The sequence below is a fragment of the Peromyscus leucopus genome, chromosome 2, assembly GCF_004664715.2.
Source record: "Peromyscus leucopus breed LL Stock chromosome 2, UCI_PerLeu_2.1, whole genome shotgun sequence".
Taxonomy (NCBI): Eukaryota; Metazoa; Chordata; class Mammalia; order Rodentia; family Cricetidae; genus Peromyscus; species Peromyscus leucopus.
In genome coordinates, this window is record NC_051064.1 from 91,882,148 (window position 1) to 91,898,014 (window position 15,867).

At 41.8% G+C, this 15,867-nt stretch overlaps 1 protein-coding gene across 1 annotated transcript; it reads right to left on the minus strand.

Moving 5' to 3' along the window:
• Positions 1 to 10,349: 10,349 nt before the first annotated feature.
• On the minus strand, positions 10,350 to 10,922 carry LOC114685155 (interferon alpha-12-like). Its single transcript, XM_028859768.1, has one exon. The coding sequence runs from the start codon at positions 10,920 to 10,922 to the stop codon at positions 10,350 to 10,352; it is 573 nt and encodes a 190-aa protein (XP_028715601.1).
• Positions 10,923 to 15,867: the final 4,945 nt, after the last annotated feature.

Below are 15,867 nucleotides of genomic sequence, written 5' to 3' on the forward strand. Positions count from 1 at the left end.
CTCGGGACTTTTTACCTTTCTTTCCTTCTCTATGTCCTACTCCATGTCTGGCTGGTTGGTGGCTGCCTGGCCCGGGCATCTCACTCTCTTTCTTCCTCATTCTCTCTTCCCTCATTCTCTGTCTCAAACTCTTCCTCTTCTTACTTATTCTCTCTGCCCACCAGCCCTGCCTATCCCTCTATTACCTACCTATTGGCTGTTCAGCTTTTTATTAGACCAATCAGATGCCTTAGGCAGGCAAGGCAACACATCTTTACATTGTTAAACAAAGGCAGCATAAACAAATGTAACATATCTTTGCCTAGTTAAAGTAATATCCCACAACAAATACTTCTTAAATTAAACAATTATTTAAATAAGGTGTTTTAAATGTGCATGTGTTTTGTGCTAATATACCCAGTCTTTGTTCTCAGAAAATATATCACAAGGACAGGAAAAGAAAATGATGCTGTTAGCCTGGCTGAGCTGGGCCTGGGTGAACTTTGGACCTCAAGTTCTCTGAGGACATTCTCTACATGCATTGTTCTTAAGTAGGGAATCAATAATTTTCATTTTATGAACATTTATCTTAACTTTTACCTCTTTTTTTCCATTTTTATTAGTATAGTTTCCTTACTACCTAATAAGATAGCCAAAGGTGAGACTTTATAATAGAAGTGAGTTTTCCAGTGAACTTCAGACATACCAATCCAAATAGACTCTTAGTCAACACTGAGGACTGTTTGGCTACAACCCAGAAATGCTTATGTGAATGTAGACAATCAGCTACTTGAACACAGGGACTCTTTTTTTTTTTCCATAAATGAGCACACATTTCTTTTCTAGGGATGATTTTTTTTTAGTCCTCTATGGTCATTTCTCACTCTCTTTCCTTTTAAGAGAAAGTCAGGCTCCCTCACACCTATGGGTTGCTATATTTGCTTGAGGATTTACCAAGCTAACCATGACCAATAAACTCTTCAGAATGAAGGCTGTGGTTTGGTTCATTATTTGATTCAGCAACAGCTTCGAGTGAGCAGTGAATGAGCTTCTCTGGAGTTCCCTAGAATAAATGTGTGCTGGTGCATGTGTCTGTGCTTCATGGGGCCACAAGTCAACGTTAATGTATGCATCACCCTGTCTTCCCACCATTGAGGTCTACGGCGCTCTTCTGTGTGTGCCCATCATTTTTGGATCATGCTACTTCCATCTGGTGCTTCCTGCAGAGATTCTAGTTCTGATGTCATGTCCCCAGCACTATTTCACTCCTTCATCTACTCATCTATTTCCTCTGTTCCAGGGTGACAAAGCATATCTAGCCCACACTTCCTAGACTCTCTTTCTGAGAGCAGGCTTTCCCACATCTTCATGACCACACTACTCTTTATGAAGGACGAGGTGTTTCTTTATAGAGTAATAAGCTCCCCAAGGTTGGCTGGTTTAATGTAAGACCTTGGCTCTTGGGGGCAATCTGGTGCATACATATCCAGATGCATATACATCACATGTGTCAACAGGTGAGGACAGCAAATGTTTTACCATCTTTATATCAGTAGCCAACTGATTCTTACATTTATAAACATAATTTTTACTGTCCAGCTCTTACACTATTGAACCCTGATGATCCTCAAATTTTCAGATCTGGGTATGGAATTTATTAATGATGGTATTCTTCACTAGAAGTTCAGTTTACATAGTCAGCTTGACTCTATTTTTTTTTTTTATCTGTCCGTGACTCATTCTAATACTACAGTGGGATGCAGGCTAATACGTCAAAGAGTAATACATTTCCCTTATTCATGGTTTTCAATTTTAGATTCAAACAGTTACAACAGAAGAATTTTATACCTTCTCTTTTCAAGATAGTCTATTGGCCAAGGTGTAGTTTGCTCATCTGGTATTACCTTGTACTTCATACGGAGGTTAAAATTAAACCGAAGGAAGTCAAAGAAGGGGTGGCAGTGGTTTTTGTTTTTGTTTTGCGTGAGTTTACTTCTATACTTTTTAAGACATAAGATTTTGGTTTGAGACAAAGGCTCACTATGTTGCCCAGGCTGGCCATGAACTCACAATTGTCCTGCCTTGGTCTTCCAGGTATTGAGATACGGGCATGCACTTCCAAATTTAGCTAAGATAAGAGAGTTTTAAATTTCTCATTTCTACTTCTCTAGAAAGTAAAACTCCATAGCCGTTTGATGACAAAATAGAAACAAAAGTGAGTCCAAATGTCATAAAAGTGGAAGAGAAGTTACTTCTCCTTGAAAAGTCTCCAAGTACTAGAAGAAGGAAGAAGCAGGTCGGGGAAGCATGGCTACTTGAGAGGGGAAGAAGGAAAGCCACTGCTGACAGGTATGGACGAGGGGAGATGCCTGTGTCTGTGAGAGGCACAAAGAGGAGTCACCCTCAGGGTAGTTATCAGTCCCAGCCTTGTAAGACCTGCCAGCTGATGCTCTTCGGTTTAATCTAGATGTGATCTGCTCTGGGGACAGAAGGGAGGAGTCAAAACAGCCACCTCACAGGAGACTGACAACCTGACCCCAGTTACTAGAACTAATCAGGCAAGAGAAAGGGAATAAACCCACCCACTGAATTGTCCATTCAGGCAGTGAAAACACTATCTTGGGAAGAATAGAATTAGGAGAAAGAAAATCTAATGTCCCTAAATCATTTATTCTCTTTAAAAAATTTTATTGCCGGGCGGTGGTGGCGCACGCCTTTAACCCCAGCACTCGGGAGGCAGAGCCAGGCGGATCGCTGTGAGTTCGAGGCCAGCCTGGGCTACCAAGTGAGCTCCAGGAAAGGCGCAAAACTACGCAGAGAAACCCTGTCTCGAAAAACCAAAAAAAAAAAAAAATTTTATTTATTCTTCTCTCATATAATATATATTCCAACCTGCAGTTTCCCCTTCCTCCACTCCTCCCAGTTCCGCCCTCCCCTCCTCCCCAAAATCGCTTCCTCCACCCCATCTCCCTCCAGAGAAGAGCAGGCCTCCAGGGGCATCAACCAAGCATAGGCACAACAAGATACAATAAGATCAGGCACAAACCCTGACATCAGGGCTGAGCAAGGCAACCCATTAAGAGGAAAAGGGTCCTGAGAGCAGGCAAGAGAGTCAGAGACACCCCACTCCTACTGCCTGGGGTCCCCACAAAACACTAAGCCAACAGCCATAACATATATGCAGAGGACCTAGTGCAGACCCATGGAGGCTCCTTCATGATTGCTGCTTCAGTTTCTGTGAGTCCACATGAGCACTGCTTAGTCGATTCTCTCCCAGTGTCCTCGACCACTCTGGTTCCCAAAATTCCTCCTCCTCCTCTTAATTTACTCTTAACCTGGAAAATAATGATCCTGTTTTAAAAATGATAATAGAAAAATGTATTTTAGATTCATTGTGGGTCATCTCTGGTCTCAAATCCTTGAGAAGGTTTACATAATATTCTTAGCAACACTATTGTGGATGACACTCACTTTGCAAATTCTGGGCAAAAACATACAAATGTAGAATAATAGATTAAACATCTGAAATCAATGTCTTAGGCAGGGCTGAGATAAAGCTTTTTCTGGAAGGGTCTATCAGAAGAGAAGGGAAATAGTAATGGATATGAAATGCATGAGCCAAAGAGGCTGCAACATGGAAACAGAGCAGGGAGGGGCTTCAATAACAAATGACCTCAACTTCACTGTTGTTTGCTTATTTATTTATTTAGATTCAGGATTGTGGCACAAGTGAACCAAACTGCCTATATTCTAAGGAAAGGTGTACTGTCAATTTATAAATATGATATTCTTTATACTTGGAGAATTTCATTCATGCATATGATGTGTTTTGATCATATTCACCTCCTATTTCCCCCTTCAAATCCTCCTGGATCCTCCCCTCCATGTACCCTTCACAACTTCATATCTTCTATTGATTCGACAATCCACTGCTGCTCATATACGCTTGGGGGTGGGGCCACACACATACAAGGGACCACACATCTAAAGAAAACTGACGTTTCTCTCGATTCATTGTAAATAGCTTTTTAGCTAAACCTGGAGCACGTGCGCCTCTCACCCATCCAATTTTTTTGTTTGATCTTGTGCAGCTTTTGTGCAGACACCTCAGCTGCTGTGAGTTCATGAATTCAACATTCCTGCTATGTCCAGAAAACACTGTCCTGCCTCAGTCCTCTTTGACTTCTGGCTCTTACACTCTCTGTCCCCTCTTCAGAGATGCTCCCTGAGACTTGCAGGGAAGGTGTGATAGGCAGATGGCCCATTCATGGCTGAGCGCTCTACTGGACAATTATTCTCTGTATTTTGACCAGTTGTGAGTTGATGTATTAACTGCCAACTACCACACAAAGATGCTTCTATGATGCAAGCTGAGGCCTGCACTAATCTATTGGTAGAGATACAAATTCAGAAGTGCCTTAGTTACTTCTATATTGCTGTGCTACAACACCAGAACCAAAAGCAACTTATAGAGAGAAGATCTTGTTTTGGCTGTGTTTCCCAAGGGATATGAATCCATCATGATAGGTAACATGTCAGCAAGGGGCAGGCACAGTGACAGGAGCAGGAAGCTGAGAGTTTACACCTTTACCTCATTGTGAAGAAGAGAGAGCAAACTGAAAGTGATTGACAACTCAAGAGGAAGTATCCCATACCAGTCACTGAACTGTGGGTTTTTTTTTTTTTGTTTTTTTTTTTTTGACAGCGTCTTACTATGTAGCCATGGCTGGCCTGGACCTCATTATATGGAACAGGTTGTGCTTGAATTCACAGAGATCTGCCTGCCATTGCTTCCTGAATGCTGGGATTGAGGGCATGCATCATCATGCTTCACTACACTGTGCTTTTTAATTGGTAACCTATGGCTTCTGGGAAAATAATTAATTCTTATGTTGGATAATTCTATTTAAACTTTTTATATAAACGCACACACTCATGCACACACGTGTGCGTGCACACACACACACACTTGCATACATTAATAATAAATAATAATTTAAAAATGTAGATTTGGTTCTACACAGTTATCTGAAATTAAAACAGGGTCATTGCCAAGATGCTAGCTTGCCTGTCTGCATTCACACACACATATACAGAGTCGGTCAGTGTTTTTTTTCCTCTCTGGCCCCACACGGCATGCTTATCTCCCATGTATGTCAAAGATTACACTGCTTAGGACACATGGCCGTAACCAGGCTCCATGACTGTCTGAGGCACTGAAATTGCTCTCCAGAGCTGTTGTGTTGTATATGCCAGGTTTACACAGAATCACAGCATGGAGAGGTTGTGGAGAGTATCTTGGACTCCACTAGGGTTCTCTTTATGAAACAAGAAATAAGTCTGTCTGTCTGTCTGTCTCTGTCTCTCTGTCTCTCTGTCTCTCTCTCTGTCTCTCTGTCTCTCTGTCTCTGTCTCTGTCTCTCTCTCTCTCGTGTATGTGTGTGTGTGTGTGTGTGTGTGTGTGTGTGTGTGTATTTGGATGTGCTTGCCTGTGCCTGTGCATGTGGAATCCGGAGGTTGATGTCAGGAACCCTCCTCCATAATTCTCTGCCTAATTCCTCCCTGACAGTGACATACTCTCCTTGAAGCTCACTTATTTGGCTAGGCTACTGACCAGATGCCATTGAGGTGGACCGTCTCCCTTAGTTACTATGGTTCCATGTCCTGCTCTGCATCACTTGGGTGCTGGCCACTGCAACTCAGGACTCAGCTGGCACAGAGGACTGCTGGGGCCCTGTTCACACTCTCAGTCAGGAAGCTTGATGGACTTGGCTATCTCCAGTAAACAGGGGGTGACTGTGCATGACTATCACTTCATAGACAGCTATGTGATTGTGCCTAACTTTGAGGGCCATTCTCACATGGACCAGATAGACGTACCTGTGTGGCTGAGGATGTGTTGAATAAAGTCTGGCTTTGTGTGCCGGATAGATAGCTCAGCACTTACTCTCCTCATCCCAGGCTCCCGTCTCACTCCTTCCATTCCTATCTCTTGTTTCACCAATTTTGTTGAATAAAAGCAAGTTATTAAATCTAAGATGTGAAACACATAAGGCTATACATATTTTCTGGGCAAGGTGATAGTATGGAACTGCTTCATGGCATTTTTTCCATTATATAAATATAACAATGATGAAAATTACCTTAAAAATAAGCACCAAAGAAAGATGTGTAGAGTCATACTGGAAAGACGTTAAGCAATCACACAGAGAGCCTGGTTCATCCAATTATTACACTCCCTGACAAAGTTTTCTTTAATTACAAGATCTGCAGATCATCTTGGTATTGCTCGATTTTCCCTAAGTACACACGCCACGGTGTCTGCCCCTGTAATATCCAAAAGTCCTTTAGCTATTCCTGTGCTCCCACTGAGGACTCTGACATGGCAATGCTCATGTGGGCATGTTCCTCATCCAAAGTGACAGTGACAACTTTCTCCTGACCAAGGGGTCAAGAGGTGGGACATGACAGCAGGGGGAGATTTGCAGTTGATAGGTTACTCTTAAGAAGAAGTTTATGAACCTCTAGGTTTTCCTTGGCACTTGTACCTACAGATGGGTATTGTCTTTCTCCCTCCACGTGTCCTGCAGAACCCAAAGGGGCTGATGAGTTAAGAAGTTCTGGGCTGTTGAGCTGTGACCATGCAAAACACAGACGTTGCTCCAGTAGGAATAAGAACCAGTTTATTCTGCACCAATTGAGTGACTGTAACATGGTCTGTAACACAGACTCAGGTTGCCCCATGTGACATGATCTATCATGGACAGGTTACCTGGACTTTTGAAGTCACCCATCAACCAACAGTCATAAGTCAGTGCATTTCCCAAGCCCAGTGTTGCTGGTCTCAGTAGGCAGAGCAGCAGGCGGAGAATCTCCTTTGAGTGTTCAGACATTATTTTACAGCATTCCTAGCTGGGGCATGGTTTGCTCAGTTACATGACACATTACAAATGTTTTACCTACTGGTCAAAATGATGTGAGGTCAGACACAGAGCTTGGTTGTAAATAGCTACTAAGGGGACTACACACAGACGCCTCCTTCTCCAGACAACCTCCTCTAGAGAAGACTAGAGGGGAAAAAACCCTTAGTAAGTGTTTTGTGCATGTTGAGCAGACCACTGTCCAGAAGACATGACCTGTGTGGACCTGGGAGGGTGCTCCCTCCCTCAGATGAGAAGTGAAGGGAACTGAGTCTTCTAAACTGATGTCAGTTCTTCTGGGGGGAAACGCCCATTTTAGCTATAGAGAAAACGCTTCTAGGAAACAGATTTCTACAGAAAACATGCCAGAGTTACCATCTTCTTTTGATGGCAATTGGCAGTAGGGAGCTCTTTCTAAATATTTGTCAACATGGCAGATTATTCTCTCTCTCTCTCTCTCTCTCTCTCTCTCTCTCTCTCTCTCTCTCTTTCTCTCTCTCCCTCTGTCTCTCTGCCTCTCTGCCTCTCTCTCTCTTTCTCTCTATCTCTTTCTCTCTCTCTCCCTCTGTCTCTCTGCCTCTCTCTCTCTCTCTCTCTCTCTCTCTCTCTCTCTCTCTCTCACACACACACACACACACACACACACATTTTTTTGCCACAGTCATCATTAGGTCATTAGAAAAAACATTCTCTCATTTCCAAAAATATGAGGACATTCTCTCACACGAGGGCTTTTTACAAACCTTGAATTGTGTCATTTTGGGTTTCAAATGGTGGTTATGCATTTTCAGGGAAAATTAGCAGCCAGAAGTTAAGATGTAATACAAATCAACTGTACACTGAGCAGAGCTGGCTGATGAGGAGCACACACTGTGTCTTCCCACATCAGGGAGGAGGAAACCTGGGCTATGAGGCTAAAAGATGGGGTCTGGGGAAGCTGGGAGTTACTAGGAGTGGATCAGAAAGAAAGCTGTGTGCACATATATGTACATTATTATATATAGCATGTGCTGCTATTAAACTGTTCATCATGTATAATAAATATGTTTATACATACTTCCCCTTCAGTATTGGGCTAGGACACTGATCCCTCTATAAAGTATTTGTAAACCATCAATTCCTTATTGATTTCAGTGGTTAATCTTCAGTTCTAATGTGTTTAATTGTAGAGGGGTTCAGGATATTTTCAAAGACAGTGAAGGCTTTCAGTACTTCAACTGTCTATACTTTTCCAGTCATTCTTCCTATCTTTTCTTGAGGTGTTGGTTTGATAATAGAAGCCTCCACATCTGCTTTATTCTATTTTCTACTTTCCTAGGAAGAAAACCCTGATGTTGGTTTGTGACAATGAACTAAAAGATTATGATGTCTTTGGAAATAAAAACTCAAGAAAGGAACCGCCATGTCATCCAAATGAGACAGCAATAGCGACAAGAATAGCTACAAGAATTCAGTGGGAAACATCTGTGTTGATTAACTACAATGATGCTATGAAAGTGACTCCATATCCAAGGGATCTTCAGGTTCAATGCAATCTGTCTTAGTAAAGGTTTCTATTGTTGTGAAGAGACAAAATGACCACAGCAACTCTTATAAAAGAAAACATTTAATTGGTGCTGGCTTACAGTTTCAGAGGTGTATTCTATTATCTTCATAGTGGGACACATGGCAGGACGCAGGCAGACATGGTACTGGAGAAAGAGCTGAGATTTCTACACCTTGATCCACAGGCAGCAGAAGGAGACTGCCACACAAGGCCTAGCTTGAGCATATAAGACCTCTAAGGATCTCATGCTCTACTGACTGAGCTAGCCGGGCACATATAAGACCTCTAAGTCCACCTCCACAGTGACACACTTCGTACAACAAGGCCACACCTACTCCAACAAGGCTGCCCCTCCTAATAGTGCCACTCCCCATGAGTCTATGGGGGCCATTCCTATTAAAACCACCACATAATCCAAATCAAAATTTAAATGATATTTCTCCCAGAAGTATCACTTTTAAAATGCATATGGAACCACAGAGATACCAAAGAATAAAAGCAGTGTTGTGGTGTCACAATACCTGAATTCACATGACAACTATATGTCTAAGAGAGTGCTACTGTGGTATTACTACCCCTTACCACAGAAGCCTCTTGCAGTCAGTAGCAATAAACAGAGACCCGCAACTGTTCAATGAACACAAAATAAAGGGCTGACTTCTTGGGATCATTGCAGAAGAGGGAGCAGAAGAATTGTAAGATCCAGAGGCAGTGGATGATGACCACAGCAAAGCAGTGTTCTCGGACACAACAGGGCAGTTGCACTAATGAACCAAGAGTGGCTATGACTGAATGAACAAAACTAGGGTGGACAAAATCCCAGCTTGGAAAATGGAGGAAATTTCTCTTCTAGCTGAGGAACTGGTAGCTGCTGAAAGAGACTGGGTTATCCTCAGGGTTGGGGTCCCTGAGAGAGGCTACCTAAGCTCCAGGAGATGGCCGTGTAGTGATGTGCACCTAAAAGCAGTAAGAGGGAGAAGGATGAAAAGAGAGAAGAGAAGGAAAAGGAGGAAAACCCATGAAAATTGAGAGGGAATCGTGGTGTTTCAAAGACTAATTTTAGAGGCGTTTCACTTCCCTGGTGGGATTTATTTCAGGGATGTTTCATGAGGATGTTATGAATGGGGTTCATTTCCTTATTTCTTCTTGGTATGTTTGTCTGTGGTATTCAGGCAGGCTAATCATTTTCCGTGATCTGTTTCTATCACTGTACATGAGCTCACTCATATTTAGAACCCAAAACTGTTCAAACTCATAGAACTTGAGAGTAGATGATAGTTACCAGAGGTTAGAGAGTTCAGAGGGATGATTCCTTTGCGGAATATTAGGTCAAAGAAGACTAAGTCACAATAACAAGGACTAAGGACAAGATTCTCTGGCTTTCTACCAGACAGTATGCTTGCTATACATACACAAGACTACTAAATACTGGAGAGAAGTAGAGGGACAGATTTAGGGTTTGTCTAAACACTATGCAATGTACACTTGCATCCAGTGCAATTTTTTGAAAGTGTGTCTATTTGTATAATTTTTATGGTATAGATTATTAACTTAAAAAGACTGGAAAAATTCTAAAAGATTCAGAATTAACAAATCAAAACAGTTTTATATAGCACAATTTAATAGAGTACACAATAATTTAATTGCCTATGATAGCTTGCTACATTAAAAATATAAAATTGCAAGATTAACTTAGGTAACAAAATAAATAGAAAAATAAATACATATGCAGATACACCCAAATAGATGCATCAATATAGACAAAAATTTGCTCTGTTTTGCTGAAACATCTAGGCAGGTTGATTGAATTTATGCCAAAATAAATGAGAGTTTTTATAGGAGAACTTAAGCAGTGAGGTGCAGTGTCCTAGCCCAGGAGAGTCCTCTCCACATTGACTCAGGACTTAATTCTTCTCTTCACTCAATCTTGCCAGCAAGTTGGCTGAGGAAGACAGGGCTCTCCAGACTTCTGCTCTGACAACCTCCCAGGCACAGGGGCTGTGCTTCTTCTCCTTCAGGTAGACAGTGATCCTGTAGAAGTAGTTCCTCACAGCCACCAGGGAGTCTTTCTGACTCAAGGAAGGTTCCTGCAATTCCACCTGCTGCATCAGACAGGCTTGTAGGTCTCTGAGTTGTTGAAAGAGGCCATCACAGAATGTGTGTAGGAGGCTTGTCTCCCAAGCAGCAAATGATTGATCCGAGGTGAAGAGGATCAGGACCTGCTGGGTCAGCTCCTGCAGGACAGGGATGGCTTGAGACTTCTGGATCTGCTGGGTATCTACCTTCTCCAGAGGGAATGCAAAGTCCATTCTGTCCTTCAGACAGGAGAGAGGGGAGAGTCTCCTCATTTGTGCCAGGAGTGTGGAGACTCTCTTGTTCCTGAGGTGATGAGTCTGAGGCAGGTCACATCCCAGACAGCAGCTTGACCAGTAGTGCATCACCACCAGGAATGTCAGGAAAACACAGGGCCTGGCCATTGTGAATGTGGCAGATGCTGCTGGTCCTCTGGGCTCTGTGGTCCTGAAGCTTCTCCTCTAGGTTCTCTGAAGTCCACCCTGGCTGGGTCCATGTGTCTTAAATAAGAGAAAGCACTAGTTTCCATTTTCTGATTGCCCTCCCAGTACTTTCCCACATCCTCTTCACTTTCTTTTAGTCATTCTCTGCTTGTGTCTGTTTTTTTAAAAGCCATTTTTGTTTTCATTATTGCTTCTGCTTTCACTGCCCTCCTTAAAAAAAACTTCTCTAGAGTTTATTCCTAAGAGAAGTTGCCATTTATTTTTACAGCACAGATATAGCACACATGTATGAAATTACTCACATGTAAAGAATTAAAACTTCCATCTAATCATTGTATGGAAAAGTTCTTGAATTTAATAATGCAATTAAATTTTGTGAGTTGTATTTACTTTGTAATATAGATATTTTAAATTGTAATATAAATTTGCTGCAAAATATTTTTTCTAAGCATACACTAATGAAATATGATGCAATGGCTCAAGACAAAATCTTACATATGTTGATTAAAAGTTAAAAAAATCGAGTCACATGCCACATTTTCATTATATCCAGGGGAGGCCTGAGGTCTGCCCTTTTCTGAATAGAAAGGGAAGAGGAGTGGAAATGGGGCTGAGTTTGAAAGGAGTTGAGGGAAAGCAACCGGGAGGAGAGACTGAGGGAAAACTGCAGTTTGTAAGAAAAATAAAAAAGTTTTAAAAGTTGAGTCGCTTCATTCTATTTGTATTAATTTTGTTTAATATTAATTTATATGAAAGAGTAAGTTGCATCTTTAGTGTATATTAGGTATTTGTTGTATAATCATTCAGGGGTCATTATGGCAAATCGGTAAAGAGCTTCCTGATGAGGGTTGACATATTCATGTTGATCCCTGGAACCCATGGTGTGAGTGGAACACTGACTCCTATAAGTTGTACTCTTACTCCATAAGCTTGCTTTGGGAAGAACTTGCTGGCACACTTTCTCTCTCTCTCTCTCTCTCTCTCTCTCTCTCTCTCTCTCTCTCTCTCTCTCTCTGTCACACACACACGCACACACACAAACACGTATGTATACAAACTGTCATAAATTTTATCACACACAGCTCTATTCGAGGAGTTTCATCTTTATTCTTTACACAATTGTTTCCTCTGTCCTTAAGATGTAAAGGAATTCTGTCCTGGCCTGTGAGTTTCATTAACTGTTTAGTACTCCATAAGATCATTTCTCAGGATGAAAAACAGATGGGGCTTATCTGTGTTACAGCCAGTGTGACTTGGACAATTAACAGAGCTTCTCTGGCATTTCTCTCTCTCTCATGAACTCGTTTTGTCGGCCATGGGGTTGTGCTTCACAGTTCCTCCAAAGGCAGGATCAGTGTAGACATCTACTTTTCTGTCCACCATTCCTGTATCCAGGATTTTTCGACTAACGACAATTACCCAAAACGGAATGCACATTCTTTCTAGCTGTGTCTGAGTTTAGAGACTGTAATCCCTGGTTGCTGCCTTTTCTCTAAGTGCCCTGTGACTTCTGCAGTGGGGTTTGCATCGACTCACACTCTCTGCTGCACAGTGGGGCAGAGTGTCCTCAGCCCTCTTCTTGTACCCCACTCCCTGAGAGTGCTCACCATATCTTGATGACATCAGCACTCACACACTGTGTGGTGTTTGCTTGCTTTTTAGTGTCATAAGTCCTAGAAGACTGCTGTTCTGGTTTTAGTGGATTCATAATGAAGCCTTTTGTTTTCAGTGTGAATACATTGCCAGGGATCAGAGTGTGAAGAATCTCAAAATGTCAGTAGCAAAAGACCCTGTGGTTTGTAGTGATGTGTAAATGTCCATGTTTGTCCTGAGGATATTTGTGGCTTTTCCAAAAACTAGTTTTGTGATCAATATTTGCTCACTGAGTGCCTGAAGTTACATGTGGTGATATTGTGTTCCCCAAAATATTGTGCACCCTAATAAACATATCTGGGGTCAGAGAACAGAACAGCCACTAGATATAGAGGCCAGAAAATGGTGACACACACACCTTTAATCCTAGCATTCTGAAGGCAGAGATCCCGGATCTCTGTGAGTTCAAGGCCACACTGGAAACAGTCAGGCGTGGTAACAAGAGCCTTTAATCCCAGGGAGTGATGGCAGAAAGCAGAAAGGTATATAAGGATGAGGACCAGGAGCTGGATCTGGTTAAACTTTTAGTCTTTTGGGCTACAGTTCAGCTGAGATTCATTCTGGATGAGGACTCAGAGGCTTCCAGTCTGAGGAAACAGGATCAGCTGAGGAACTGGCAAGGTGAGGGGCTGTGGCTTGTTCTGCTTCTCTGATCTTCCAACATTCACCCCAATACCTGGCACCAGGTTTGTTTTTATTAATAAGACCTTTAAGATTTGTGCTACAGTTAAGAGGTAGAAATACAGACGAGAAGATACAGTGATAGCAGTGTCTCTGATTGCCTATTAATTATCCAGAGGTTTTTGACCTACAGGTATTTATCCAGTTTTACTTGAGTAGTGGATCCTACACACACTCTGTCTTTGTCCATTTGAAAACTGAGCATTGGAGAGCTTAGAGGGATTCTATCAGATAGAAGAGTTTCAGTATTGCCAATATGTATAATTTTTCTATGGTGATGGTGGCTCCATTGTGGATGTCATTTCTCTTTTGAATTTTCATTGCCTTGAATATTTTGTTTCTTTTTTCCACTTTCCTAGAGAGAAGATACTGACGTTGCTTGGAGGCATTGAACGGAAATTGTGGTATCACTTGAAATGAAAGCAAAAGAAAGGAAGTGATGTCATCCCAATGGGGAAGCAAGAGTAACGATGTTAAGAATGTTCAACTTGAAAGTTCAATGGCCATAAGATACAATTTTAGAGATAACTGTGCATTTTAAACTAGACTGCAGAGTTAATGCAATCAAAACATCATTAATTTTCTACCCCCTACCCCAACATCAATCTTAACACACCTATGGAAACAGGAAGCTGCTAGAGAGGCGGAATGTAAAGAAAAAGAGCAATGGCCGTGGTGCCACAAGCCTGATTTTGTACACCTCACAGATGTATCTCAGTCCTATTTCAGAGAAACATCTAGCAAGACATGACTGGACACAGACACTTACAAGTGATCAATATACAGAGAATAGGAGACTCAGAAATGATCAGTATGGCTTTCCTGGCTCTCAAGGGCCAGTGATCATTACAGAAGAGCTGGCAGGAAGATGGAGATTCCCAAGGATAGGTTCTGACTGTAGGAAACAGGGGTTTGTAGACACAACACAGTACTTGCATGTCCATATAGATATCAGCTGTGACTGCATGCACAGTCTGAATATGATGCAGACAGCCAAAATTCAAGTTTAAAGGGGGAAGATGTCAGGGAATCTCACCCCTAGCTGAGGAACTATTTTCAACTGATGGCTACTGGGAGAGGAAGATTCAGTTATCCTCAGTAATGGGGCCCCTGAGAGGTTGCCCTTGTTCCACTAGATGGCGGTGTACCCATGCAAAACAGGAAACAGCAAACTCAAGGTTAAAAAAAAAAGAAATTGAAAGGGATCAGCAGTGTCTATCTTAGAGGAATTTCACTTCCCTTATTAGATTTATTCCAAAGAATATTTTTTGAGACAGTTATGAATGCATATTCCCCTGGATAATGCTAAGGTCAACGTGACACCAGATAGGGTCATATGGGAAGAAGGGATCTTACCAGGGAAGATGCCTCTATAGAGTCTCTCTGTAGACAGTTTCTAAGTCATTTTAATAACTGATGACTACTGTAGGAGTGTCCAGCACACTGCAGGTGATCCTACCCTGGGTAGGGGGTCAAGAAGATGATTCCCCCTGACATCTTCCCCCCTGCATTAGAAAGCTGGCTGAGCAGGCCCTGAGCCATCAAGCCAGTAGACAGTGTGTTCGTCCATGATCTCTATATCAGTCCCTGCCTTCAGGTTTCTGCCTCATTTAATATCCTGCCCAACTTTCTATCACTAATGGAATATGCTGTGATTTTAAACTAAAATCAACCCTTTCTACCCCCTAAAATGCTTTAGGTCATGAAAATTTATCACAGCAATAGAAACCATCACCAAGACAGGGCTGATACCCTATTTTTTCTATAGTTCACACTAGTATGTAGGAAGATACTCATTTGATATGTGCTTAATTGTATTTTGGCTTCAGGATCTCCCTCATCTATGGAATCCAAACCAGTTCATTTGATAGAAGTTGGGTGTCAAGTGTTAGTTATCAAATGGCAGAGAGGTCAGGGGGAATTGTTGGTCAGGAGGACTAAGGTACAGTGGAACACAAGCAACATGTTCTGGTTTCCTTCTGTACAGCATGCTGGCTATACATCCAGAGGAGTACTATCTAATGGAGAGAAGTAAGACTTTTACCATGACTGAACAAGAACTACGAGATGGCTGCATCCACTCACCTCTTAAGTCTAAGCAGTACACATTGCTTCAGTATTATTTCCTACCAAGTCCAGGTGTGTTATATTTATGGTGTACAGAATGAGTTTAGATGCCTCAAACAGTTTTCAAAAGATCGTGTGGCTGACACATACGATTAAGCACGAATAGTAAAACATTTATTGAATAGAAGAAATAAATTAACAATAACGGTGTGATAATTTAAAGAAAATATAAAATTCTATGGTATCAAAAATAACTAAAATCATGTAGATAGACAAACAAGCAGAAGAACTAATAAATAAATAAAACAAATAAACAAACCAACAAACAAAACTTCTGAATCAATAAGCAAATGCCCTTACAGATCAACACAATATAACCCAATATTAGGATAACTATCCAGGCAAGTTTGATGTCAACGTCAAAGTGTTCTTGGAGAAGGCCAAATCTGAGCAGTGAGGTGCAAGATCCAAGTCCAGGAGAGTCCTCTCCACTTTGGCTCAGGAC

Excerpts from the sequence above, each read along its gene's own strand:
- LOC114685155 (XM_028859768.1), bottom strand. The coding sequence starts at position 10,922 with ATGGCCAGGCCCTGTGTTTTCCTGACATTCCTGGTGGTGATGCACTAC.